At 54.8% G+C, this 27938-nt stretch overlaps 2 protein-coding genes across 26 annotated transcripts in view; one reads left to right on the top strand and one right to left on the bottom strand.

Moving 5' to 3' along the window:
- MRC2 (mannose receptor C-type 2) overlaps positions 1 to 16514 on the top strand; it is a 50795-nt gene extending 34281 nt beyond the window's left edge. For 2 of the 9 annotated variants that reach the window (XM_070561699.1, XM_070561701.1), the window contains exons 9-30: positions 310 to 417; positions 2416 to 2531; positions 2954 to 3102; positions 3738 to 3955; positions 4696 to 4838; positions 5954 to 6056; positions 6338 to 6476; positions 6589 to 6624; positions 6906 to 7066; positions 7172 to 7239; positions 7969 to 8069; positions 8335 to 8477; positions 11653 to 11767; positions 11887 to 12050; positions 12225 to 12333; positions 12887 to 13125; positions 13284 to 13443; positions 13548 to 13697; positions 14036 to 14155; positions 14351 to 14530; positions 15002 to 15028; positions 15139 to 16514. In XM_070561699.1, coding sequence (XP_070417800.1) covers positions 310 to 417; positions 2416 to 2531; positions 2954 to 3102; positions 3738 to 3955; positions 4696 to 4838; positions 5954 to 6056; positions 6338 to 6476; positions 6589 to 6624; positions 6906 to 7066; positions 7172 to 7239; positions 7969 to 8069; positions 8335 to 8477; positions 11653 to 11767; positions 11887 to 12050; positions 12225 to 12333; positions 12887 to 13125; positions 13284 to 13443; positions 13548 to 13697; positions 14036 to 14155; positions 14351 to 14530; positions 15002 to 15028; positions 15139 to 15362 — 2973 coding nt within the window. In that variant the 3' untranslated portion in view covers positions 15363 to 16514. Of the gene's footprint in view, positions 1 to 309; positions 418 to 2415; positions 2532 to 2953; positions 3103 to 3737; positions 3956 to 4695; positions 4839 to 5953; positions 6057 to 6337; positions 6477 to 6588; positions 6625 to 6905; positions 7067 to 7171; positions 7240 to 7968; positions 8070 to 8334; positions 8478 to 11652; positions 11768 to 11886; positions 12051 to 12224; positions 12334 to 12886; positions 13126 to 13283; positions 13453 to 13547; positions 13698 to 14035; positions 14156 to 14350; positions 14531 to 14980; positions 15029 to 15138 lie in introns of all 9 variants that reach the window. The other 7 variants (XM_070561694.1, XM_070561698.1, XM_070561697.1 and 4 more) reach the window with 7 other exon arrangements.
- An 8660-nt stretch (positions 16515 to 25174) lies between these two features.
- Positions 25175 to 27938, bottom strand: part of MARCHF10 (membrane associated ring-CH-type finger 10) — a 199788-nt gene continuing 197024 nt past the window's right edge. For all 17 annotated transcript variants that reach the window (XM_070561709.1, XM_070561712.1, XM_070561714.1 and 14 more), the window contains one exon: positions 25175 to 25637. In XM_070561709.1, coding sequence (XP_070417810.1) covers positions 25356 to 25637 — 282 coding nt within the window. In that variant the 3' untranslated portion in view covers positions 25175 to 25355. The remainder of the gene's footprint in view (positions 25638 to 27938) is intronic.

Raw genomic sequence — 27938 nt, 5'->3', positions numbered from 1 at the left:
TTAGCCGATTTGTCCTTGATGTTTGTGAGCTGAGCTATAATTTAAAAGAACACCTTTTCCCATTGAGACGGTGCTTGTCGAAGTTTTAGGGCATTTGTGTATCAACTCTGTATGCTCTCATCAGCCCCGTGAGGCTTATAGAACTAATTCTGTCTCTCCATTTTACAGCCCAGAACACAGAGAGGTCAGACCTTTTGCTCAGAATCACACAGCAAGTCAGTGGCAGGGCCAGCTCTAGAAACCAGGTTTTAGGAAGAGTTTGGGAGAACTGGGGTTGTGAGTTGAGACTTCCTCACCCTGTGTCCCTAGGAAGGTCGCTGGAATGACAGTCCCTGTAACCAATCTTTGCCATCCATCTGCAAGAAGGCAGGCCAGCTGAGCCAGGGAGCCGCCGAAGAGGACCATGGCTGCCGGAAGGTGAGGGTGCTTCTGGAGCTGGGCGCTGGATGGGGCAGCCAGAGGGGCTGCCAGGGGAAGGAGGGGGTGGATGGACTCCTGCAGCCTCCCACAGCGTCCTCCCTTCCTTGGCACACCCTTCCTCCCTCTCTCCAAACTGCTCTGTTCCGGAAGGAGTGATGTTGGATAAGGTGGGGGCGGGGAGCTGTCTGGGAGGAAGCAGAGCTCCCCACCCACAGCCTTGAGCCCCCTCTCCACAGGGAAGCCACTTCCTAGGGGCAAGGAGAACAGGAGGTGGGTGTGGGCAGGCCCCCGGTCTGGCCCAGTCATCACCTGAGTGGAGGCTGCCTTGCGAGCCCGGGTCCTCTGTGCACCCCCAGTCCTGCTTTGCCACCTTTGTCTGCTGGCGCATACCACGCCATCTGATGTAGTGTGTGCTTGTCCATCTTCTCTGGAGGCATGAGGCCATTCTGGTGTCTCCCTCCTTTTGTTCCTAGCCCCAGGGGCTTCCAGAAGATGTTCAGGGAGAGAGGGGATTAGGGTAGAATGGGGGGATAGGCGAGTCGGGGAGTGAGTGTATGAATGAGGGTGAAAGTGGGTGATTGACCTGTTTCCCTCCTCCAGGCCCCCTCTCCCTGGCCCCCAGCAGGGGTGTGAGTGGTGTGGACGGATATGGGGAGGTTGCTCATAAAGGACACTTTGTGGTGTTTTGGCCCCTGCCGGCTCCATGTGCCGAGGCCATGCTCTTCCCGCCAGGCCCTTGCTGCCAGTCTGGCTCCTGGCTCTGTTTTCCTTTGGATTAAGCCCCCTTGCCACACCCTACCCCACCTGTACCCCAAACTCTCCTCCAGGGGAGGAGCAGGAAGTGCCAACAGGTATGACCCCCATTGGGGAGGGAGGAGAGAGCAGACAGGGGCCCGGCTGAAAAGTCTGGGGGCCATGGTCAGACTGGTGCAGGGGCTCTGCCCTGGCTTGGGTGAGGTGGGGGGTGGGAATTACTAACTGCCTGGGCACCAGGGCCGGCCTGGAATCGGGGGGGTGGTGTTGGACCGCCACAGTTAACACCCCAGGAGAGCCTGGGGTCTTAGCGCAGCCCTGCTGGGCATATGGGGATATGCCCCTCACATACACACACACAGACACAGACATGCACACACATATACACACACACACACCCCTGATTCTTTGCCTCCTGCCCTGGGGGCTGCATCTTTTTCTCCCAACCTCAAGCCCACCCTAAGTCTTCCTACTTCAAGGCCTCCTAGAGATGGAGGCCCTCGTAGGCTTCTGGTGTCGTCTTAGGAGGAGCAGGGCTGTGGCAAGGACAGGCGCAGCCCCTGTGCTGTAGGTTCAAGCCCAGACTCCACCTTGTACTGTCTCTGTGCATGAGGTTAGGTCACTTAACTTCTCTGAGCTTCTGTTCCTCAGCTGCAAGGCGGGAGTGGAGAGCCCCTCAGGATGGCCCAAGGGGAGAGGGGTCTGTGGGGTGAAGCCTCACATGGCCTCCTGGAGCAGTGGTCTCTCTTCTGCAGCTTTGCTCACAGTCTGCACTGCCCCCCAACCGCAGGCACATGCTCCCCTTACTCCAGCTTTTCCAGGCCCCCCGAGGATTACCCAACCACCTCCACATCCTGGAAGCTCTCCCAGCTTTTCAGCTCTGGATTCCCAGCCAACTGGCAATTTTCCCACTGCGTCTCTTGGTTTAAATGCCCGAGAGAGGAGTTCGATGGGCCACATCTTTCTGCGCCAGGCCACGGGTCAGCCGCCTTTGGACCATGCTTCCACCCCTGGTCTGGCAGTTGTGTGTAATGGTGGGAGGGGGAGTGTGGAGTGACAAGATGCAGAACACAGCGCAGGAACAGCCATGTCTGATGTCAAACCAGTCCTCTCTGTCCTGCACCCAAGCCTGTGGCACATTCAATGATGTCACTAATAGCATCCCGCTGCCTCAGGACTTACGGATGAGGGAGGGGAGCCCTTCCCACAGATGCCCCTATTCTGCCCACTCTCTCGAGCCAGGGTTGGACATGGCACAGCCCATCCTGCTACTGGCTGGGCGAGGACCAAGTGACCTACAGTGAGGCCCGGCGCCTGTGCACTGACCACGGCTCTCAGCTGGTCACCATCACCAACAGGTACAGGAGAGGGCAGGTGCCGGGGCCAGCGCTCACCCATGTCCTGGCCTAATGTGGCCCCTCCACCAAATGGGGTAGCATCCTGCCATCAAGTGCAGAGGGACTTGAGGTTCTTTGAGCCTCAACTAGCTTCAGCACCTTTTTCTAATCTTGTCACAAGAATGACTCGTTTATTAAGTGACCCCAGAGTGGGGCAAGGGCAGGTTTAGGTGTGGGCTGAATGCCCAAGAGAGACAGGCCTTGGCTGTGTCTGATTTCCTCTACTTTCTTCTCAGCAAAGCATGCAAGCACAGACAGTAGAAGGGCAAGCTGGGTTGTCACCTGCAGGGTCCTGAGGGGTCCCCACTTCCCTGAGCAAGTTACTGGTGCCGCACAGCTCCTAGGGCAGGGCTTCCCTGCCTTGACCAGCCTCTCTCCCGCAGGTTCGAGCAGGCCTTTGTCAGCAGCCTCATCTATAACTGGGATGGCGAGTACTTCTGGACTGCCCTGCAGGACCTCAACAGCACCGGCTCCTTCCGTTGGCTCAGTGGGGATGAGGTCATGTACACCCACTGGAACCGGGACCAGCCCGGTGAGCCCCTCTTCCATGGCACTTGGTCAGCCGCCTTCTCTGACTTTCTTTGGTGAAGCCGGGAGGCTGCGGTGGCCCCGCCCTGCCAGGACTGAGACCCAGGGCTTCCCAGTAACTCATCATTTGCACAGTTTGGTGAAGTGGTTAGCAGCCAGGCTCTGGAGCCAAATCGCCTGGCTCAGATCCTGACTCTGCTGTTTATCAGCTAAGCATCTTTGAGCCTCTGTTTCCTCATCTGTCAAATGGGGATAACGGTGCTTTCCTCATAGGGTTGATGTGAGGCTTAGATGGGTTAATATATGTAAAGCTCTTAGAATAGGGAGCACAAGACAATGCATGATATTATGGTTATTGCTATTTCACATTCTTTTTTTTAACACTTTCACTAACCTAATGAGGTAGATGATGAAACAGGCTCAGAGAGGTTAAGCCACTTGCCTAAGATCTCACAGGAGTAAATACAGAGCCAGGGCCCTGCCTCCATTCCTTCCCCCGACCTGGGCCCCCGACCCCATACAGCGTGTCTCTGCAGAGGGGGGCCAAGCTGGTTCCTAGTATGAGGGCTGGGCTGATGCCCTGAGGGGCTGTGAGGGAGGGTCAGACCGTGAGTCCTCCGTCTCCCTTCTCCCCTTCAGGGTACAGCCGTGGGGGCTGCGTGGCCCTGGCCACAGGCAGCGCCATGGGGCTGTGGGAGGTGAAGAACTGCACCGTGTTCCGGGCTCGCTACATCTGCCGGCAGAGCCTGGGCACGCCAGTGACGCCTGAACTGCCCGGGCCAGATCCCACGCCCAGCCTCACCGGCTCCTGTCCCCAGGGCTGGGCCTCAGACCCCAAACTCCGGCACTGCTATAAGGTGGGCAGCCTGTTGGCACGGGGGCAGGGAGAGAGACGAGAGCAAAGAGGCAGCTCGCCTGGGGGTGTGGTCCCAGGGGGACCCAGCCACGGTCTGGACCACGGGCCCGAGACACGTCTCCCCACAGTGGGCTGCAGACAGAGAGAATTTCTTGTGAAACTCTTGTCAGTGGAACCTGAGGCCTGGCGCATAGAGGGTGCTCCATAAATGTTTGAGGAACTGAAGAAACCATAGAGATCATCAGTTCAGAGGTTCCCAAATGTTGGGGCCAGGCTGGCTGCTCTTCAGAATTGCCTGGGGAGCTTGATAAAAGTAAAATCTTCAGGCTGCCACTATGGAGATTGGAATTCAGGAGGGTGGGCTTGGTAATTTGTATTTTTAAACCCTGCTGCATTCGGAAGCCACTGATGTAGTCCAGGGTCTTTTAGTACGTGAAGAAACTGAAGACAGGGGGTGGGGGGAAAGGACTTGCCCACAGCAAATTGTGGCTATGCTGTGATAAGAGCCCAGACCTCCCGCTGGTTAGGGGGACTGGGCAGGGGGCGTTCTCTAGGAACTGACAGTGCCAGCTCCCCTCCCCTGGGGCTCATTCTCTGATAAGCAGGATTGTCTTAGCTAGTCTGGAGCCCCTGTCAGTGAGGCTCCAGCACCCTTCCCCACTGCTGTCACAGGAGGGCAGGTATCCCCTAGGGAGGTGGGCCAGTGGGCAAAGCTTGGACAACTGTACTCTGCTCCTGTAGGTGTTCAGCTCGGACCGGCTGCAGGACAAGAAGAGCTGGGTCCAGGCCCAGGGGGCCTGCCAGGAGTTGGGGGCCCAGCTACTGAGCCTGGCCAGCTATGAGGAGGAACACTTTGTGGCCAACATGCTTAACAAGATCTTCGGGTACTGAGCCTGGGGCGGTGGGCTGCCTGCACGTGGGTGGGGTTCTTGGTTTTGCTGGGCACGGGGCAGGGTGAAGGTGACCACAGTGAGGGCTGTCCGAGGGCTTGGAATGACCTGTGTATCTGCTACTAGTGCCCGGACCACCTGTCCTCCCCTGGAGTCAGGGACCGTGTGTTGCTCACCAGCATCACAGGGGCAGCGACAGCCCCCTCAGACTCACATACTTGTGCACAAGTAACAGCCCTTCCCATCCCTCCTTCTCCATGGCAAAATCTTTGCAAGCTGATCCAAGTTGAACGTTTTCCCCCATACCCTACACATTCCTTAATAACCCCCACTCAATAAACAGCTTTTCCTGAGAGACAGGAGAAGAAAGGCTACAAAAGTGAGCATTTGCCCATGGGGTCCCTCTGAGACCCCATCTCTGTCCTGTGGGCTCCCAGCCTCCTCTGACACACAGCACCTTTACTCCCTTAGCGTTGGGAAAAGTCCAAATGGATCCAGGCTTCCTGAGATCTTAATTCCAGGGCTATCTCCTCCCAGCAAACATCAGGATTACATTATTTGAAGAGTAATTATAATAGCTAACATTGATTGCTTCTCACCGTGTACCAGGTACTACACTAAACATTTAATTAATCCTCATTCAATCCTCTCATTAACCCTACGAAGTAGACATTATCATTGACCCTTGTGGGTAAGTAGAAAGGTTGGGCTGTTTGCCCAGAGTCCCAGAGCTGGTCCGTGGGTGAAGCAGGACTGGAATCCAGGTTTACCTGATTCCACAGCTCAGGTCTATGCTCCATCCCGATCGACCTCCTAAACTGCCTCAAGTGAAAGCCTGCAGAGGCTCCTTGACCCTGCCGGGGCAGACTCATCCCAAAGGGAAGCAAGGGAAGGGAGCCAAGCCACTCACCACCCCTGGAGCTGGGCACCCAGTCCAGCTCTACCCAGTTGTCTCTGGGAGGGAATTTTTAAAGGCGGCCCACAGCCCGTGAGCGCCTGAAGGGCAGATGGAAAGGCCCAAGGCCCCCGGGACCGCCCGGGTCACAGCTGCAATGGGCTCTCGCACCTCTCATCCCCTCTTCTGTCCCCACCCCCGGCTTGGGCTGAAGTGAATCAGAGCCTGAGAGCCACGAGCAGCACTGGTTCTGGATCGGCCTGAACCGTCGAGACCCGGGAGGGAGGCAGAGCTGGCGCTGGAGCGACGGCCTGGGGGTGAGGGGGCCTGGAGGAGGCGAGACAGGCGGTGGGCGGGGTCTGAGTGGGCGTGGTGTGACTGTGGGCGTGGTCTCTGGGGCGGGGCGGGGCCTGGAAGTGGGCGAGGTTTAGCAGAGCTAGGGCTTCTGGCCCGAGCTGGCGGGTAAACGAAAGGGGCCCGGGGCGTCACAGTCCAGGTTGGGTTTTCCCAGCTTGGGCTGCGCCGCCTGTTGGTCTGTTTTGGGGATGGGGCCAGCATACGCCCCGTGCCTGAGAATCTCCCACCCCGACCTCTTCAGTTCTCTTACCACAATTTCGACCGGAGCCGGCATGACGACGACGACATTCGGGGCTGCGCAGTGCTCGACCTGGCCTCCCTGCAGTGGGTGGCCATGCAATGCGATACGCAGCTGGACTGGATCTGCAAGATCCCTAGAGGTTGGATGGGGTGGCGCTAGGGGACCAGGGATGGGGCGAAGGGCGGCGGGACCGGGGGTCCAGGGGAGAGGCTCCTTTCGCCGCAGTGTCTCTGTCTCTGTTGTCCCCGTAGGTGCGGACGTGCGGGAACCTGATGTCAGCCCGCAAGGTGAGGCCCCCTGCCCACCCTGCTCCCCATGGCGGCGGGAGAGGGGAAAGGGCGTCGCCTCCGGGGCGGGACCCGGCCGGTACAGACGAAGGGGGTTAGGGGTTCGAGCCGAGAAAAAGGGAACCAGAGGCCTGGAGCCCTGTGGGCCTTGATCTCGAAGGAGGGGCAAGCTTGGGCCTGGAACCCGGAGCGGCGCCTGCCCGGGGTCCCATGGGCTCGCAGGTCCCCATGCCGTGGACCCTAGCCTGGCCGCCACTCCCATGCCCGCGCTGCCCCCACAGGCCGGCGGGAATGGCTGCGTTTCCAGGAGGCCGAGTACAAGTTCTTCGAGCACCACTCCACGTGGGCGCAGGCACAGCGCATCTGCACGTGGTTCCAGGCCGAGCTGGCCTCCGTGCACAGCCAGGCCGAGCTGGACTTCCTGGGGCACAACCTGCAGAAGGTGGGCACTCGAGCGAGCCCGGGGCTACGGGCAGGGGATGGGCAGGCCCCGGAGCAGGGGAAGGGCCCTGCCAACCCTCACCTGCCCTCCTGCCCGCTTGCTCAGTTCTCCCGGGGTCAGGAGCAGCACTGGTGGATTGGCCTGCACACCGCAGAGAGCGACGGGCGCTTCAGGTAGGCGCCCACCTGGGGCAGCACGTGTGGGAGGGGGTGGTGCCAGATGGCCAACTTTGACCCCAGACAGGAGGTGGGGAGGGAGCACACCCTCACATTCAAACTGGTTTTGAATCCAGTTCTGCCCTTGTTTGGCTTGTGGCCATCAGCAAAGGACTTAACCTTTCTGGGCCTTGGTTTTCTCATCTGAAATTGACAATAATGAGGCCTGCTTGGTGGGATTGCTCTGAGGATTAGAAATAAGATATGTGAAGTCCTTAGCATGGCATCTGGCACATTACTGGGCACTAAATAATGGCAGGTCATACTGTGCTGGGGTCATTCGTGAATAAGTCCCCCTCAGGACATGGGCAAGAACATATGATGTCCAGAGGGGCCTCTTTGTATTCAGTGCCCATCTCGCATGCATGAGGGGGCCTGAGGCAGGCAGGACCAGGAGCACACAAATATCGGAGCACACTGTTGCTCTTGGACCCCAGCTCTGGGATTCTCAGACTTCGTTTCTAGTTAGAGAAGTGAGTGCCTGAGGGGGGCTGGGCCTTACCTGGAGGCACCATGCTTTGGTCCCCAGCTGCATGGAACTCAGTAGCCCCACTCTTCAGCCTGCAGCCCCTGAGCCCCTGGACTTGGGCCCTTCCCTGCCCCCTTTCCCGAGGCCTTCACTGCTGCAGACAGGGGAGGTCGGCCCCAAGGCCAATGCGGAGTCACCCCTGCTCGGTGCCATTGCAGGTGGACAGATGGTTCCATTATAAACTTCATCTCCTGGGCACCTGGCAAACCTCGGCCCATCGGCAAGGATAAGAAGTGCGTGTACGTGACGGCCAGTAGAGGTGAGGGCAAGAGGAGGGCAGAGAGGAGAGCCTGGGCAGGGTCCATCAGTCTCCTCTCATTCTCTTTGTTCCCACAACCCAAGAAGGGCTAGACCCAGAGAGGGGAGGGCTTGTCCCCATGGTCCCCCACGCAGTCACAGAGGGCTTGAGCTCAGAGCTGGACACAGAGGCCTGAGCCCCAGCCCAGCCACCTCTCAGTGAGGTGAGGGTGCTGCCAGCCCTGCCCTGCACTGGGGATGACTCCCTGTCCCCTCCCTTTATGCAGAGGACTGGGGGGACCAGAGGTGCCTGACAGGATTGCCCTACATCTGCAAGCGCAGCAACAGCACCAGAAAGACACAGCCCCCAGACCTGCCTCCCACAGCCCTGGGGGGCTGCCCCTCTGGTTGGAACCAGTTCCTCAACAAGGTAGGAGGTGGGGAGGGGGCACCCAAGGATGTCAGGGGAGAGGACGTGAACTTGGGAAGGGCAAGCCTCAGGAGTCCTGGCTCTTTGGCAACGTCAAAGTCGTGGCCTCTTGCCTGTACCCACCAACCTCTTTCCTACTTGGCCCCAATGCCAGGGCCGGACTCCTTGGGAAATAACTCAGTGCAGTAGCACTTTCTAATCCACCCGGATGTGAGGTTGTCCATATGGTTTGGTGAGTGTTCTAGATCAGAGGTCACCAAACATTTTGATAACGAATTCTTATTCGTAAAACAAAATACTGAATATACAAGGTATGTGTGTATACATCATATACGTGTATAAATAAACTATATTTATTTGCTTCCATACTAATGTGACTGATGTTGTATGGAGTAAAATATGCACAAGGACAAAACAATATAAAGTATAAGCTAAAGACTCAAAAATAGTATTTTACGTTAAAAAAACTTTATTAGTGGTATGAAAAACACTTTTGTGTTCACTCAGAAATTGTCAACTATAATTATTGATATTTAAATAATTTTAATAAGGGCAAAGTAATTGCATATACTTCATTATTTTTAAAAATTTTTGTCTAGGGGCTGGCCTGGTGGCATAGTGGTTAAGTTCGCACACTCTGCTTCAGCGGCCCAGGGTTAGCAGGTTCAGATCCCAGGCGCAGACTTAGTATGGCTTGTCAAGCCATGCTGTGGAGGCATCCCACAGAAAATAGAGAAAGACTGGCACAGATGTTAGCTCAGTGACAATCTTCCTCAAGAAAAAAAAGAGGAAGATTGGCAACAGATGTTAGCTCAGGGCCAGTCTTCCTCACACGCACACACAAAAGTCTTGGTCTGACACTTTGTGATTCATGACTTCACAGATCTTGTTTGAAGCTGAAATTATTTCAAAACATGAATTTAATGGTTGTTGTAGATTAAAAACTTGCCTCATGAGACAAATAGATTAAAGTGGAAGAAGTTCATCCATCATCGGCTGGGCTTTCTAAGTCATTCTCTCCATTTTTCAGTCTCTCTACCAATTAGGCAAAGATTTTTGTCGAAAAAGTGGCTAGTAAATTTCTGTGTTTTAAAGTGATCTGCCTCACAAACTAATGAGAAGACCTGATGAAGAGAGTTTAAAAAAAAAACCTTTGGCAGATTTTTAAAAACACCATTTAGAAAATTCTCTTCCCCGGTGTTTTGAGTGTGCGGATAGGAAAAGTTTGGGCCAATAAAATTAATCAGAATAGACATGCTTTCAAAATGTTCCCTCTAGAGTGAGAGTTTCTTTCCAAAAGTGGTTGCTTTCACGCCCCTAAGCTGATTTCTCAGACCTGATTAGACCTTCGTTGTTTTTGCCTAGTGGCTGGAAAGAGCTTATCCGGGAAGAAGGGCGCCATTCCCTCAGCTGTGCTGGCATCATTACTATGAGCCTCAGTCCATGCTTTCTTTGCAGGACATTGTAAGACCACTTATCCCCATTGTGAGGATTAGGTTGGTTAACTCTAGGTAATATTACCCATAAATCTGTGTCAGGCATTGGAGTGCAGCCAGCCTCTTAGTGTCATGGCGTTCCTACTCTCTTCAGAATATTCAAGTGAATATTACACCTTTTCTAGCTTAAAAAAAAGTCACGTCTATTATTAAACCTTTGGGAAAAAAAGAAGAAAATAAAACCTTCATACTCTCCAAGACAACCACTATCAGTATTTGTTACTCCACTTCCCGCCTTTTTCCACATAATTGAGATCATGCTAAGTAATGTAATTTTGCGTTCAGCTTTTCTTTCTCAGTATTATATTTTGAACATCATTAAACTTTTCCAAAAAATTATTCTCATGGCTTCTTCTACCTAATATAAAACAGAATATATTTTATGTATGTAATTGGTCCCTTTCTCAATGTGTCAGCATCATTGTAGTGATACCCAGTACCCTCCTGTCAAAAGCCTTAGAAGCATGCAAGGCTGTTTGTCCCCTCACTCCCTGGCCTTAGATGCCTTGCTTTACTAGTTTGCGCTCCCTTGCAGCCCCATAGCGTTTGGATGTAGGTGAGGCGTGAATGAGTGTGCCTCTCCCACTAGCTTTAAGCTCCTGGAGGGCAGGGCCGCTGGCACCTGACATAGCGCTTAACACACTTGCACGGGTAGAGAGGCCCCGAGTGTTCGCTGGGCTGAACTGACTACTTCCTCCCTTTAGCTGCTACTTCTTGCTGGTACGGATGTGACTTTGCTGCTTCAAATGTTATGACTAATTTTCCTAGTTATTTAAAGGAGGCCTCAGAGAGGCTCTGAACTGCTTCTGTGAAATGAAATGCATGGGCTTTGTGACAAATCTCCAAAAAGCTCTTGCATTATTTCTGGGTTTATAATTGTCTACCTAAAATCTGACATTTGCATCCGTAGGATGGTGCTAGATCCACTTGTAAGCACCTACTCTGTGTAGTGCACTGTTCTCTTTAATCCTTAAAATGACCCAAAAGCCAGGTAGTTTTATTCCCATTTTATGGAAAAGTTGAGGCCAGAAAGGTTAAGTCCGATCTGAAATCTGAGCCGCTCCTCCTTGGGACTCCAAAGCTTCCTCACATTCTTTCTCCCCCATCACACTGCCTCTGAGCAGAAAATTATTGGAAATCATTCACTTTCAAATAAAGACTCTTCACTTGATAAAAGATTTCCCACACAGGGTTGGTTCCTTTCACCTTATGGAGGTAATAAAAGTGGGAAGAGAGAACCATAAAATTACAGAGTCAGAAGCTGCTGCCTAACCAGGATCATTCAGACATAACAATGAAAGGATCCTGGAGATGAACATTAAGTTCAAAGGGCAAAATAACAGATTTCAGATAACACCCAGAAAGGTGTTTAGCTGAAATCGAGACAGATCTTGTCCCCATCCGTGGCCCCGGTACTGTTGTCATAGGTAGTAGAGGCTTTGGTGGCCCAAAGACATCCTTCCACTTAAAAATTTCCCAGAGCATTGGCGAGTGTGTGTGAACCTGCTGTGCCAGGTTGAGAGGGTGCTAAGCCTTGCTCAAGGAGATCCAGATGTCCTGGTTCCGCTATTTTTCTCTCACAGCCCCAAAGCCTCCCCTGAGGGATACACAGACGAGTTTCTGGGTCTGTGGGACAGGGAGGTGGAGCTGGACATCACGCCTCCCCCTCCGCCCCACAGTGTTTCCGAATCCAGGGCCAGGACCCCCAGGACCGGGTGAAGTGGTCAGAGGCACAGTTCTCCTGTGAACAGCAAGAGGCCCAACTGGTCACCATTGCAAACCCCTTAGAGCAAGGTAGGGCCAGCCCGTGGGGAGGCCCCGGTATCCTCTGACACAGTCCCCCAAAATGGCTAGAGCAGAGCGAGCAGGGGTCTGCTCTGTGGCTCATAGCTCTCTCTTCTGGGGGACTGTAGCATTCATCACAGCCAGCCTGCCCAATGTGACCTTTGACCTTTGGATTGGCCTCCATGCCTCGCAGAAGGACTTCCAGTGGGTGGAGCAGGAGCCTCTGCTGTATACCAACTGGGCCCCTGGGGAGCCCTCTGGCCCTAGCCCTGCTCCCAGCGGCAACATCCCGGTGAGGAAGCCCCCCACTCTCTCCTCTGCACCCCCACTGCCCAGGCCTGCAGCACTTACCTTCACTCCTGGGGTCCCCCCTTCCAGCCTCTTTCCTCATTGTGCAGCCTTTTGGGGGCAGTGGCACAAGGAGGGGCAGCTGCTGGGACTCCCCTGAGCAGCTCCTTCCCCCCAGACCAGCTGCACGGTGGTCCTGCACAGCCCCTCAGCTCACTTCACTGGCCGCTGGGATGACCGGAGCTGCACGGAGGAGACACATGGCTTCATCTGCCAGAAGGGCACAGGTACGTGTCACCAGTGGACTTGGAAACCCCAGCACTGCACTCCATGCTGTGGGCCATGCCAGGAGGAATGACCATGGTCTCTGACCTCAAGGGGCTCCTGGGACCACCCCCAGAGTCTAGTATCTGCTTGGGAAGCAGATGGGCAGAAAAGCGAGGCGCCAATCAGAGAGAAAGGCAGTGAGCACTGAAGGGTCTCAGGAGGAAGGTTTGGGGTTATGGAGGGCTGGCCGGGGAGAGCTAGACACTGGGCATGCGTAGTGTCAAGAACTTATGGTTCTGTGTCTGAGGCACCTGCAGCTCCATGCATGTGTCCCTCTGCCCTGGGTTCCTGGGGTAGGAGTAGGTCAAGGCTCTAGCTTCTCATCTGTCTATTAGCAAGACTGTATTATTAATAATAACAGTGGCTAGCACTTAATAAGTATTTGTCTGTGCCAAGCCCTGTGCGCAGAAGAGACCTGGTCTCTGCCTGATGTCCGGCACTCCCCCAGCCACATGCCTGGGAGTGGGGTGAGAGAGGCAGAGCCCGGCCTGAGCCCTGCCCCCTTCCCTGTAGACCCTTCCCTGAGCCCATCCCCAGCAGCGTTGCCCCCTGCCCCGGGCACTGAGCTCTCCTACCTCAACGGCACCTTCCGGCTGCTGCAGAAGCCGCTGCGCTGGCATGATGCCCTCCTGCTGTGTGAGAGTCGCAACGCCAGCCTGGCCCACGTGCCTGACCCCTACACCCAGGCCTTCCTCACACAGGCCGCCCGAGGGCTGCGCACGCCACTCTGGATTGGGCTGGCCAGTGAGGAGGTGGGCTCCCAACACTCATCCCAGCCCTGGGGCTGGGCCTACTCTCCTGATTTCCCTCCCTGTCTCCTCCTAACCCCCTGCCTTACCCGCCCCTCCAGCCCCCGCTCACCCCCCAGCTGGTCCCCTTCCTCCCACCCTGATGGCCCCCTGGTGCCCAGGGCTCCCGGCGGTACTCCTGGGTCTCAGAAGAGCCACTGAGCTACGTGAGCTGGCAGGACGGGGAGCCTCAGCAGCCAGGGGGCTGTGCCTATGTGGATGTGGATGGGACCTGGCGTACTACCAGTTGCGACACCAAGTTGCAGGGGGCTGTGTGTGGAGGTAACAGTGGTGAGTGCCCCCCTGCCGGGGCCAAGGGGTGGGCAAGGTGTAGGCCGCCCTGGGGAGGACTCTTGGGCTACTTTCTCAATCCTGCACCCCTACAGGGCCCCCTCCTCCCAGAAGAATAAGTTACCATGGCAGCTGTCCCCAGGACCTGGCCGACTCGGCTTGGATTCCCTTCCGGGAGCACTGTTACTCCTTCCACATGGAGCTGCTGCTGGGCCATAAGGAGGCGCTGCAGCGCTGCCAGAGAGGTAGGCCGGGGCAGGCTAGAGCCCGCACATGGGCAGTTCAGGTAGCAGCCTCTCTTGTGGACATAGACCCCACGAATGCGGTCCCCATGCTACAATGCAGTCTACCCATAGGCAGCACTCCCATATAAATGCCCCCTCGTGTTCCAGTTCACAAAGACCATGTGTGACAATACACACATACACCCCTGCCACACATGCACACACACATACACATAAACACATGGATGCCACACCATCCGCTACTCAGGCTGCCAGAGAGGAGGGCTAGGGCCTTTCTGGGGAGCTCTGCTACCCCAGGGAAATCTGTCTCGCCTGACGTGGACCTCCCTCATGTCCAGCGGGCGGGGCAGTCCTGTCCATTCTGGATGAGATGGAAAACGTGTTTGTCTGGGAGCACCTGCAGAGCTCCGAGGGCCAGAGTCGGGGTGCCTGGCTGGGCATGAACTTCAACCCCAAAGGTGGGTACCCTGTGTGTGGGGTGGGGAGGGTAAGGCCTCAGGGTGTAGGGGAGATGCCCTCCACCAGGGCTTCAGTGGGGTGAGGACTTGTGGGACAGGGGAGTTGCTTCTAGAACAGGCCTGCTCTCTCCCGTCTGTTTCTGCTCCACTTTGTCTCCCCTCCCCCACACCCCCTCAGTGCCTTCTTTCCCATAGGAGGCACCCTGGTCTGGCAGGACAACACAGCTGTGAACTACTCCAACTGGGGGCCCCCTGGCCTGGGCCCCAGCATGCTGAGCCACAACAGCTGCTACTGGATCCAGAGCAGCAGCGGGCTGTGGCGCCCCGGCGCCTGCACCAACATCACCATGGGCGTTGTCTGCAAGCTCCCTCGAGGTGAGCGCTAAGCAGGCACACCCACTCAGCCTCCTTCTGTGCCCATGCAGCTGGTGCTGGGGCGGGGCCGGGGCCGCTTCTCATTCTGCATGCAACACAGAGGATGGGAGGGCGTGAACCGACAGGCCCGGAGCCAATGGGACCCTCCCCTGGGCTAAACGGGTCTGTGGGAGGGACTGGCCCTTCCTACAAATTTCTAGACTAGAGAGCAAACCCGTCATTTTGTAGTCATTAAGGGCACAGACAGGGTTCAAGCCGCGGCCAAACCACTTAGCGGACTCTGGGACCTTGGGTAAGTTACTTAAGCACTGTGGCCTCAGTATCCTCATGTGTAAAATGGGGATAATAACAGTACCTGCAGGATTAAATGAGCTGATAAAGTGGCACTCAGGAAGTGCTCTGTGTGTGTTTGCTTATGACTGCTGTTATCACTACTGCTGTTACTGACAGGTCCCTCCCTCTTCCCCGCAGCTGAGGAGAGCACCTTCTCCCCATCAGGTGAGTCGAAGGCAGGGACCTCTCCCTCCTTGTCCCCTCGTTCTGGCAGTGGGTGGGCGGGCTGCCCCTCAGTGGCGGGGCTTCTCAACTGAGGGTCCATCTGGCTGCAGCAGCGCTCCCAGAGAACCCAGCGGCCCTGGTGGTGGTGCTGATGGCCGTGCTGCTGCTCCTGGCCCTGCTGACTGCGGCCCTGATCCTCTACCGGCGGCGACAGAGCGTTGAGCGTGGGGCCTTTGAGGGTGCCCGCTACAGCCGGAGCTCCTCCAGCCCTGGCGAGGCCACGGAGAAGAACATCCTGGTGTCTGACATGGAAATGAATGAGCAGCAGGAGTAGAGCGAAGGGAGTGGGCAGGGCTGGGGAGGAGGAGCTAGGGAGGCTGGGCCCTGGGGTAACCGGGCCCCCCACCAGCTACCAGTCCAGATGGCCTGTGAGGGGTGCCCTTGGGAGCCGCTGTTGGAAGCTGGGGCTGGGCAGGGCCTGGGCTGGTGGGGCCCCTCCCTCGCCTGAGGGCTGGGCTGAGGCCTGGCTGAGTGCAGCGTGGCGTTTCCCTTTTTGGGGGCCAAGGTCTTGTCACCTGGGCCTGTGCCCCCACGGCAACCAGAGGCAGGATGGGAGCCCCCTTCTGCATCTCTCTCCTCAGGCCCCCCTGCCCAGGCCTGCTGACCCGTGCCCGGGGACCCCTTCTCATTGCAGAGCCTGAGGAGCGCCCCCCTGAGTCCTCAGCCAGCCTCTGCCGCTTCTCTGCTCCCCACCTGGCAGCCTCAGCTCTGAGCCCCTCACTCTGGCCCCTGTCCACGCTCCTCACCCAGCTCTTCCTTCTGAGTCAGGGCCCTGGGATCTGGGGAGCCCTCTTGCTCTTGGTGGGGGTCGGCTGAGGGGGCTGAGCATCTGTCACTCCTGTGCCTGCTGGAGTGGCCATGGGGCGTGGCAGGAGGGGCCTGGGTGGGGCCTGAGAATCAGGGCACCACTATGGTGTCAGCTGAGCTGAAGACAGGACTGGGGAGAGACACCCAGACCTCCTGGGGGTGACCAGGCTGGACTAGGGTGTCATCTCCTGCCGGTCGGGGGGAGGGCTCTGTCCCTAAAGAGTCCCCTGTGGGGACCAAAATAAGTTCCCTAATATTTTCAGCTCCTGGGTCTGGTTTGGAGAGAGTGGAGGGGGTTGCCAGAGTCCTGGGGGCCTCAGAGAAGCGGGAGCCTAGGGATGGCCCCAGTGCCCGCCCTCTGATGGGTCCCAGAGGAACAGCGCCCGAGCTCCTGGAGCTGCCCAGTGATGGGAGGCTGACCCCGTGCCTTTCCCAGAGGTCGGAATCCCGCCTGAGGAGTGACCGGCCAGTCCTGGTGCCGCCGCGCGGGACAATGTGAACACAGACTCAAAGACATGGTCCTTTCTTTGTAGTTCTTAATTTTTTTAATGTGTCAATATTGTTAAAAAAAAAAAAAAGGAAAAAGAAAAGCAAACAAATAAAACACCTTCAAGAGGCCCGAGAGAGAAGAGTTCTGCTCTGTCCTGTTGTGAGCCTTGTTGCTTGTAGGCCTGCAGAGAGAAATGTCGTTTTGGAGCTTGCATGGTGCGGTCTTTCTGCAGTCCATACCAATCGCATCTATCTCTGGGCCCCATAGAGACACTCTGACTCCTGTCTCTTCTTCCGGGACCTCACCTTTCTGGGCCTGCTCCGTTTTCTCTCTTCCTGGGGACCTGTGTGTGGGTGAGAGGGCAGGAGCCACGGCCGGCTGTGAGCTTGGGCAGCTGAGCTTGCCCTTCAGCAGGGGTCAAACGGGAGAACGGGACCCACCTCCTGGGGCTGCTTTAAGGATGTTTGAGGGTTAAATGAGATCTGAGCAAAGTGCTTAGAATAGCACCTTCGAGCTCCTACAGTAAGTGCCCCATAAAAGCCAGCCGTTACTGTCATTTCTGGGCTGTGGCTCCTAGGGGATCATTTAAGGTGCTCAGGCCAGCTCCGGGTAGGGGTTTCACATCGCCCTTCCATGGCAGCCTCATACCTGTGTTTGAGCTGTGAGAAAGCGCACATTTGTTCTGGGGGCTTGGGCTCTGACACCACCCAGAGGCAGGGGAGTGGAGGACAGGACTGCCCCCCCACCGGCTTTCACTCCTCTGCTCGTTAATTCAGGACACTGGAGCTGCAAATAGAGCAGCAAACGGAGAGAGGGCCCTGCCAGCGAAGGCGAGTCCACTCCCCAGGCCGGGCGGGTACTGTGAAAACTGAAGCAGGCTGGGGGAGGGCGCCAGTTTGGACTGGGGTGGGGGTCGGGGGATGTCTCACAGGGGAAGGGAGCCTGGAGCCTGAAGGATGTCAGAGGTGAGCAAAGCAGGCACCTAGGCCAGGTCCTAGGCAGGGAACAGCGAATGCAGGGCCCTGCTGTGGGGGTCCCTGGAGTTCAGAGGTGGGGAGGGGCCTGAATGCCCAGGGCCTTGAAGGCAGTGGTGGAGAGCGTGGATGTTATTTTGAGTATAGTGGGAAGTCAGTGGGAATGGCTAAAAGATTGACATTTGAAGATGGTGGTTCCGGTCAGGACTGCAGCAGCCGTCAGATTCTGTGCGCATGCATGCGTGTTTTGCCTGGTTCATGAATTTTTTAAATAATTTTTTACTTTTTTTTTTTTTAAATTGAGTTATTGATAGGTTACAATCTTGTGAAATTTCAGTTGTACATTAATGTTTGTCAGTCATGTTGTAGGTGCACCACTTCACCCTTTGTGCCCACCCCCCACCCCACCTTTCCCCTGGTATCCACTAAACTGTTCTTGGTCCATAGTTTTAAATTCCTCATATGAGTGGAGTCATACACAGATTATCTTTCTCTCGCTGGCTTATTTCACTTAACATAATTCTCTCAAGGTCCATCCATGTTATTGCAAATGGAATGATTTTGTTCTGTTTTGCAGCTGAGTAGTATTCCATTGTATATATGTACCACATCTTCTTTATCCATTCGTCTGTTGATGGGCACTTAGGTTGCTTCCACGTCTTGGCTATTGTAAACAGTGCTGCAATAAACATTGGGGTGCACAGGACTTTTGGGATTGCTGACTTCAGGCTCTTTGGATAAATACCCAGTAGTGGGATGGCTGGATCGTATGGTAGTTCTATTTTTAGTTTTTTGAGGAATCTCCATACTGTTTTCCATAGTGGCTGCACCAGTTTGCATTCTCACCAGCAGTGTATGAGGGTTCCTTTTTCTCCGCAACCTCTCCAACATTTGTTGCTATTAGTTTTAGATATTTTTGTCATTCTAACGGGTGTAAGGTGATATCTTAGTGTAGTTTTGATTTGCATTTCCCTGATGATCAGCGATGATGAGCATCTTTTCATGTGCCTATTGGCCATCAGTATATCTTCTTTGGAGAAATGTCTGTTCATGTCTCCAGCCCATTTTTTGATTGGGTTGTTTGATTTTTTGTTGTTGAGTTGTGAGAGTTCTTTATATATTATGGATATTAAGCCTTTGTCAGATATATGACTTGCAAATATTTTTTCCCAGTTAATGGGTTGTTTTTTTGTTTCAATCCTGTTTTCATTTGCCTTGAAGAAGCTCTTTAATCTGATGAAATCCCATTTGTTTATTCTTTCTATTGTTTCCCTTCTCTGAGAAGGCATGGTGTCCGAAAAGATCCTTTTAATACTGATGTCAAAGAGCGTACTGCCTACGTTTTCTTCCAGAAGCCTTATGGTTTCAGGTCTCACCTTTAGGTCTTTGATGCATTTTGAGTTTATTTTGGTGAATGGTGAAAAAGAATGGTCAATTTTCATTCTTTTACATGTGGCTTTCCAGTTTTCCCAGCACCATTTGTTGAAAAGACTTTCTTTCCTCCATTGTATGCCCTCAGCTCCTTTGTCAAAGATAAGCTGTCCACAGATGTGTGGTTTTATTTCTGGGCTTTCAATTCTGTTCCATTGATCTGTGCACCTGTTTTTGTACCAGTACCATGCTGTTTTGATTACTGTAGCTTTGTAGTATGTTTTGAAGTCAGGGATTGTGATGCCTCCCGTTTTGTTCTTTTTTCTCAGGATTGCTTTAGAAACTCGGGGTCTTTTGTTGTCCCATATGAATTTTAGGATTCTTTGTTCTAATTCTGTAAAGAATGTCATTGGGATTCTGATTGGGATGGCATTGAATCTGTAGATTGCTTTAGGTAGAACGGACATTTTAACTATGTTTATTCTTCCAATCCATGTACATGGAATGTCTTTCCATCTCCTTATGTCGTCATCCAATTCTCTCAGAAAGGCCAATTTTTTACTTTTCTGAATAGGTAATACTGTCACATGGTTCAAAACCTAAACAATATAAAAGATATGCATTGAGAAGTCCAAAGCTCTTGGCCTGGACAGCAGGGTAAATGGGGTGCCATTTACTGAGGGGGGGGGCTCGTGAGCTGCTTCTCTGAGCTGTCCCCTCTCTGCAGCCTCAGCAGTGTTGTCCTGACAGGCAGCAGCAGGACCCATGGAGGGTCTGGTCACTTGGGAGGGAGCCCCAATCCTACAGGGAGTCCTTAATGCTTAATCCACTTCACCCTGGAGTGATTCACTCTCCAAATTGGGGAACAGCTCCCTTTGCGAGTTAAGTGCCCTGCCATTGGCCACAACTCAAAGATTGCTTGACCAGGCTGGGGCAGATGCCCCCTGGGACGCCCACTGCTGACCTTGCCCTGGGAGAGAAGAAAAGTTGAGGGTAGAGGCAGGGTCACCAGCTCCAGGGTGGGGGCTGCGAGGAGCCGCTGAGGAAGTGAGGCCCCAAATGCCAGTGCCACCTGGGGGCAGTGGCAGGTGAGTGTCAGAGGTTTAAGTCACTCCAGAAATACCTGTCCTCACTCCTCGCTCCTTTCCTTGGGGGCCGCAGTCCTCGCCAGAGCCCTGCACCCCACCCCAAAGCATTTCAGACGGCGTCACAGGCACCTGGGGGCTCCGCGTAGACCTTGCTCTAAGCATTGCTGCTTGGGGGCTCCATCAGGGTGGGAGGAAAGCTCTGGGCCTGAAGCCATTTGCCTCTGGCTCCAGGACAGTGCTGGTTCTGGTGGAGCACATGTCAGAACCTTCTTTCTTTCTGTTCATTTCAATTCAATAAACACTTCGCGCCTCCTCCACATTCCATCTTTGCTGGGTGGGGGATGCCCTGACACCCATCCTGGTGGGCCTGGGCAAAGGCCCGGCATGCCAGGCACTGAGCCCAGCCTTCACTGGCAGGGCTAACCTGGCTCAGCCCTGACCACCTGGACATTCAGTGACAGCTCGCTGAATCCATGAATGAATGGGAGAATGGGCCGCTCTCCAGAGAATGGTACAGGCCTCCTTGCAACCTATTCTTGTCAAGCCAGAGATGGCCTCCTCCCAGGTGTCCTGGCAGAGCTGGCCTGGCCCAGTGGGCAGCACCATGAGGCCGCAGGGGTGAGGAGCCAGCCAGCCGCACCACATGGCTCTCCTGGAACGGAGCGGCCCGGGCCCTGCCAAGCTGCCTCGAGCACGAGGGCTTGAGTCTGTCGCAGCAGCAAGGTGAGGAAGTGCATCTTGAGGGAGGATCCCAAGAAGGGAAGGCAGGAGGAGGGGGGAAAGGGGAAAGGAGATGGAGGAAGGTAGGAGGGGCCTCGAGGGGACACCAATGTGAGATAGAACTTTATCTTAGGGGCCAGTGCCACCAAGAGCCCCAGGAAAAGGCTGACTTCCATCTTGACTCGCACAGAATCGGCACTTGAGCTGCGGATTTCAGTCCTTCCTTGTCCAGAAAAGCAGGCGGGGTGCCAGCCCTGGAGAAAGGGAAGGAGCAGAGCAGCAAGCAGGAATTTTCCCTTCGAAATGGATTAATTGCTGGCAGTCAATCAAAAAATAGACAATCTTCTGATATCAGCTGATGGCAGGACGTCAGCTGTAGCCCTTTCAGGGAAATCCTGGTCATTTCAGGTTTTCTAGTCCAGTTGGCATTTCCTCCTCTCCTCCCCGGCACCTCTAAGTCCTGAGGTCTGATGGAGAGTCCAGTTCTGGTCCCGGGTCAGTGGAGAGCCCTGCTGCTGATGCAGGATGCCCTTCTGCATCTCTCTTTGGGACTGAGGAAACTTTTTGATGGTGTCTCTCCCCATACTGGGGCTGCCTCAGACATGCCATTCCTCCGTGACAATGATAATAATCAGTGTGGCCCTGTTCTAACTGGTTACCATGAATTAACTCATTTTATCCTCTCAACACACCATAAAGCAGATGCTATTGTCCCCCTTATGGATGAGGGAACTGAGGTACAAAGAGGGGAAGAACTTACCGTGCCACCTCTCCTCCACACCTCCTGCTCTATAAGAAGCGTTGGGAGGTGGGCAGTGAGCACTGGAGAGCCGCCTCCCATCTTGCTGTCAGGTTCTGAGACTCAGAACTTTGTCTCAATGTATCATCTCTGCTGAGAGTTTCAGGAGACTATTTTGAGTTTAAGGGCTGAGCACGACCTCTCTCCTTCTCTTCTATGGCTTCCCTTCCAAGACAGTGGGGGAAGGGTACCTGGGTAGCCTGGGCTGGGGTGGGACCATGGGATACAATGCATGGTCTTGCAAAGAATGCATAGAAATGAGGTGGGGGCTCAGTTGATATATTAGGCGTTTACACTATTACGGACATTTTAAAGCTCACACTCGCCTCCCCAAGGGCAGCCAACTCACCCCAAGCAACGGGGTGCTCTCCCCTCGCTCCTGCTGCCAGCTCTTCTAGGTCGCACTGCCCTCATCTCACCAGTCTGGGTAGGTGGTTTTTGGTAGCTCCCTGCTGTCTATGTGTGGACCCTCGGCTCCCTGTCCTGGCCTCGGGGTCCTCTGGCTCCCCTGCCCAGTGACCCCATTCTGGCCAGCTGCTCTCACCACACCCTAAGTCTGTGTGTGCTCCCCACTTGCCCTTCCCTCCTCCACCTCTCTGTTTGCCTGGGCTCCACCCTCCTTCCAGGCCCTTTCCTTCTTCAAGCCTTTGCTACACCCCTGGTCCTGGTGACCACCTAAGCCCCTGACTTCTGGAGCTGGTTAAGGATATTACCTCTCTTGCAGGCCTGCCAGGAGTGTGGACTTGGCCCACAGACTTCACTTTACCCTGTAAACTTAGGCACGTCACTTAACTTCCCGGATGTTAGGTTTTGTGGTGGTTAATTTTATGTGTCAACTTGACGGGGCTAAGGGATACCCAGAGAGCTGGGAAAACATCATTTCTGGGTGTGTCTGTGAAGGTGTTTCAGGAGAGATTAGCGTTTGGATCTATAGACTGAGGAAAGAATATCACTCTCCCCAACGTGGGTGGGCCTCTTCCAATCTGTTGAAGGCCTATATAGAACAACAAGTTGGAGGAAGGGCAAATTTTCTCTCTGCCTGAGCTGGGACGTCCGTCTTCTCCTGCCCTCAGACATGGTGCTCCTGGTTCTCGGGCTTTAGGGCTCGGGCATGGATTCACTCTATGGGTTCCCCTGCTTCTCAGGCCTTCGGGTTTGAACTGGAACACCACCACCGGCCTTCCTGGGTCTTCAGCTTGCAGATGGCAGATCATGGGATTTCTCAGCCCCCATAATCACATGAGCCAATCCCTCATAAGTCTCTTTCTATATTTCTCTGTATCCTATTGGTTCTGCTTCTCTGGAAAACCTGAATACGGGCTTCGTCCCATGTAATGTGGGGTTAATAATGTCTGCCTCACAGGCTCATTGTGAGGATTAGAGATAAATGTAAAATGATTATCTCCAGGCCCTGCTCATAGGAGCTGCTCTCTAAGTGGCACATGTGGGCTCTTATTACCTCGATTTGGCTTTTTCTGTATATGTCCAATTGCCCAAATAAGACCGAACTCCAGGAGGGTGGGCATCATGCACTTTTCCTGTGTCCTCACAACCTTGCACGTGGTTGATGGTTGGTAAATGTTTGAGGGTCCTGATGCCAGCTGTCTGAAGAGCCAAAGACTTGGAAATACCTGTGTCCCACCCACTGTGCCTCACCCTCTAATAGATTCTGGCAATATTTACCCAGTTAGAGGAGGAAAGATAGCCCTTTTCATCCCTGTCTTGTGTGTGTGTGTGAGGAAGATTTGCCCTGAGCTAACATGTGTGCCGCTCTTCCTCCACTTTGTATGTGGGATGCCTCCACAGCATGGCTGGTGAGTGGAGTAGGTCTGCACCCGAGATCTGAACTCGTGAACCCGGGCTGCTGAAGCAGAGCACATGGAACTTTAATTAACCACTTGGCCATGGGGCCAGCTCCCCATCACTGTCTCCTAGTAAATGAGACTCCGTCCTTTTGGCACCTCATGCTATGAGGAGCCCCATCGGCAGACCCCCAGGCTGCAGCACTGTTGAGTTGATGGCGTGGGTAGATAGCAGTTCTGCTGCATCTCTCCCACCCCAGAATTCAGAGGAGGCACTCCTGGGTGCGTGGGTAAATCCTTGAAATAGTTTTTAAAAACCCAACATTGGCTGATGTCAACCTGTGACGGTCTCAGGGTGGCTGCCTCAAACACTGTCATATCTTACTGCGGGTTTGGCCTGTTAGAACGTTTACACGGCCACCTCAAATTCCATTGAGCTCTCTATAAATTCATTTTTAAATATGCATCATCCCTTCCTAGACGTGTCTCAGTATTGGCTCCTGGACAAATCCTTTACATTCTGTCAACCTGAAAGTTCAGTTAAAAAATAAAGGCCCCTTTTCTCATAGAATGAGTAGGACATCGGGTTCCTTTTGTGAATGGAGGAACTGGAGATTTTAGGAATTTTATTTACATCAGGGAGATATTTTCAACTTGAGTGGCCCTTCTAGGCTCTACCAACATTGAAAGATGTCCCTTTATTGGATCTTGGATCTAGGCCACCTGGCTGAATTGTTTGCAGGAGTTGAGTCACTGTTAAACTGTGGAACATATCAGAGGAGAGGGACAAGATTTTAAGCTAATTCAATTCCAGTCTTTCTAAGACCCTATTGGCACCATAATTCACCTGGGGGGCCCCCTTTGCAGTGGCGCCTACAGTGGCCACCCCTGGTCTGAGGAGGGTGGGCCTTGAAGGTGGGAGGGAGAAACGCTGCCTCCTTTTCATTCCGCCTGTCTCTCTCTCAGCCTTCCTCTGTCCCTTCCTCTACTTTTTAGAAAATTTATCAAGGCCTATTTTACAATTATACCACAGAGTTGCCCCATTGATGCACACAGTTCAATGAGCTTTAGTAAATTTATCTGGTTGTGTAAACATTTCCCGGAACCAGCTTTAGAACACCTGCATCACCCCAAAAAGCCCCCTGGAACCCAGCCGCTGTCAATCTGCACTCCCTGCCCCATCCCTCGGCAACCACTGATCTTTGTTTCTCCGGTTTTGCCTTTTCTAGAAATTGCACATAAATAGAATCATACCAATATAGTCTTTTGTGCCTGGGTCTTTCACTTAGCATAATGTTTTGCATGTATCAGTAGTTGTTCTCTCCATCTTTCAAGTCTTGATGTGGTCTTTGGGCCGTAAGACGTAATTAGAAGTGTGGAGTCCACACACCAAACCCGTCCTAAGTGGGTAGTGGGTACCTACAGGGGCAACTGGCCATCCCGCCTGTCCCAGCCCATGGGGTCCAGGATGTGTCACCTGTGGTGGGAGTGATGGTGGGAGCAAGAAGTGGAGGTGGGGTGGGGCTGTGAGATGTGCTTCCCTCTCAGCCCGTTCCAGAACCAAAAGTGGATTCGCCTCCTGGAAGAGTTACAATCAGACTCTCAACCAGAAGTAGTTGTCACACAAAGGATAACTTATATCCACACGGAATCACTTCCAAAGTCATGGCGTTCCCAAACAAAGGGAAGCAGGGGCCTTGATTTCGGATGGGGAATGAATATTCAAAAGGGAGCGATGGGTATTGCTGGCGCAGCCTCAGCTGGAAAACGTGCTTCCACACACACTGCAGGTTATGGTGACAAGGCCTCAGCTCCTCCCGGAGAGGAGCTCTTAGCATTAAAAGTGAGGCAAAGGTCACAGGTGTTGCTTGTGGTGCGGCTTGGTCTGGTTCAGGATGGTTAGTGATTGCATCTCTTAAACAGTTAAAAGCTTCGGAACCCACCCTTGAGTTCCTCGGGGCAGTCAGTTGGGGACATTCTGAGGTTGAGACCCTGAGCCTTTGTCCAAGGAAACTGGAATAAGCACAAGTGAAACTGGGTGAATAAAGTCAGTTTACTGACTACGTGGCACAATTCCACTCGGGGTGGAGTGAGGCCTGGGCAGGCACCCTCAGCTGAGGGACCCCAGGCCAGTGGGCCTGTCAGGGCTGCTGGGGCCCCTTGGGCTTCTGGGCTCAGGGGCAGCAGCAGGGCAGCCTGCAGGGGGCTCAACAAGCCTAGGTTGCTTGGCCTGCGCTGTCTGGGTCTGGACTGGTCACTGTTGCTGTCCGTAGATGCTCAAGCCAGACCCCAAGAAGAGAGCGGCGCAAGGTGAAAATGATAACTGTGAACACATTGGTTTCAGTTTCAGTAAAGAGGGGGAAGGGAGGCACATGGGGATGTAGAAAAGGCGGCTGGGGGGAAAGGCCTCGCCAAGCTCCACAGCCAGCACCCTCGCTAGACGACCCGGCTGTTGCCTTGATAAATGCTGCTTTCATTTCCATCTCCCAACTCGGAATCTGAAAAGCAAGAAGATCTCTCAGGCTGTAGAGCCCTAGCAGACTGGGGATCAGTCTTGGAGGGGCATGGCATTGCTGCCCCTCCTGCCCTACCCCAGCCTCAGCAGCCAGCCAGACACACATGCATACACACTGCAGTGCCTGGAACAGTGTGGGGAACAGAGACCTGCAGTCTGGGGGTGGGGAATCCCTGGGCTTCCAGTCAGGCCAGGGCAGCGGTGTAAGTCTCTCAATGAGAGCATCATGGTCATCTCCACATCCCCACATGGCCCGGTGTAGCAAATGTCTGCAGGCTGAATAGCTGGAGGAGCCTGGCCTCCTCTCAGGGTAATGTTCCCACATAAACTCTCATTTCCTTAACTTGTCAGTGAGGGAGGAATTGACTTGAGTTTCTAAGTCTTTCAGAGATCAAATGGCTGGAAGCAGAAGGTCATGTGATGGGAAGGAGGGAGGGCAAAGAGGCAGTGGGGGTCAAGTAGAAGAGGTGGAAGTCAAGAGGCTCTTCTTTATTCTTGGAGGAAACTCTTGTTTTCAATGTATTTCTTTTCCCATTGGCTTGAGGGAGTGTTCCCTGACTATTTGGAAATGGTTTCCGACTGTTGAAGGAGGACAAGAAGCAGGAGCAATTCACACTCCCCCATCCCTACCTGGACCCTCTGGGCTTCTACCTCTGCCACAGGAAGCCCCAACCCCACGAGTTACCCCTGTTCCCTTACCCATCCCCCAAATCTAGTTGCCTTGAATTGTGTGTACTGGGGAGGCAGGGCGGCTCTGGCCCAGCCTCTGGCTTGAAGGCCCCCATGCCTGCTCCTGTCCACACCTATATGGATGATGGCTGCAAGAGGCATTGTTCTCGTCCCTGACCTTGGACTTGGCTGTGGTGACAGCCATTTGTGCCAGCTGGGAAGCAGTTGTCAGGGGTCTGGGTCACACAGCTGTGTGACAGGTTGTCAGACCTGGGCACACCCACCGAGGGACTCTCCCTGGCTGCCCTTACCTCAATGCCACCTGTTGCATTTGTGTGGGGCCTCTGTTACCGGGTGCAGGGGAGGGGGTGCCCGGTGAGAAGGTTGGCATGGGCACCACAGACCGGCAGAGAGGCTGGCATCTCTTTGTGCCACTTGGTGTGCCCTGACGTTTCGCCTTTTTTCTCTGTTTACCTGAACTGAGCTAGGGCGGCAGGCCACAGCTGTGACTCAGCTCTAGCTACCTGTCTTATCAGAGCGCTGCCAACCTGACGGGTCATTGCCAGGCTTCTGAGGACCGAAGAAGAGTGCGGCCCCGAGGGAGGGCATCTGCCTCTGGTTCCCCTGGCCCTGGTCTTGATCGTGGTTCTGGCAGAAAGCCAGACACGGCTGCATCTGAGCAGCGTGCCAGAACTGTCCCTCTGTGCGGGGCTCTACCCCTGCCAGCCCTTGGGGTGTGTGCTGGCACGGGGGCAGGTAGAGAGGGCCTAGACTTCATTTCCAGGGGAGAACTGGCTGCCCCCGCATCAGAACTGCTGCGGGCGAGGGGATGGATCCTAGAGCTAGTCCCAGCTTCCTGAAGAAGGATGGTAAACCACTCTCAGTGGGGTCTGTCTCGGAACAACACGTGAGGGCAGCGGCGCAGCGCAGGGCACTTGCAGGTTGGGCCCACAGAGTCTCCTCAGTGGAGACTCCTTTTTAAGCACCACGCCAGGGATACTCTCCTCCTGCCCTCCAAAGACATCAGTCTCCCCTGGGGGCCTGGCTTGGAGGCTGGGGTGCCCGTTCCCCATCCTGGAGCCCGGTCCCTGGGGGAAAGGCTCCGTCCGACTCAGCGCCTCCCGGGGCAGCAGGGCGGCAGCGGCCTGCGCTGGGCACTAGGGGTCGCCCCTGCCCAGCCGAGCCCACCCGGGCGCGCCCGGCCGCTGCAGGTTTCCCGGAACCGGGCAGAGGCGCGGGCGCCTCGGGGGCTGGGGAGGGGCGCGGCCGGCGTGGCGCCGGGAACCTGCCCTGAGCCTCGGGCCACCGGGCTCTCTCCGGCCGAAGCGCGGGGGCCCGGGCGCCGGAGGTCGGCTCACTGCCACGCCCTTTCTGGAGCATCAGTCAGGACGTGCGAGGCGAGGCGCCGAGAGGGGGTGTCTGCGCCCGCGACACAAAGGTCTTTTCTAGACCTCACCGCTCCCTCCCGCTCGCTCCCTGCCCGGCTGCCGGAGAGGGAGCAATGGCTCTGGGTCGGCCCAGGCGACAATGTCAGGTGTCGGGGCGACAGCCTGGAGTGGCCCCCGGGCCTTGCGATGGCGCGAGGGGGCGCTGGGTCCTCCCCGGGCTCGGCTGG

This window comes from Equus przewalskii, chromosome 10 (assembly GCF_037783145.1).
Source record: "Equus przewalskii isolate Varuska chromosome 10, EquPr2, whole genome shotgun sequence".
Lineage (NCBI taxonomy): Eukaryota > Metazoa > Chordata > Mammalia > Perissodactyla > Equidae > Equus > Equus przewalskii.
Note: the sequence above shows the minus strand (reverse complement) of the source record. Positions and strands in the feature narration are given on the sequence as shown.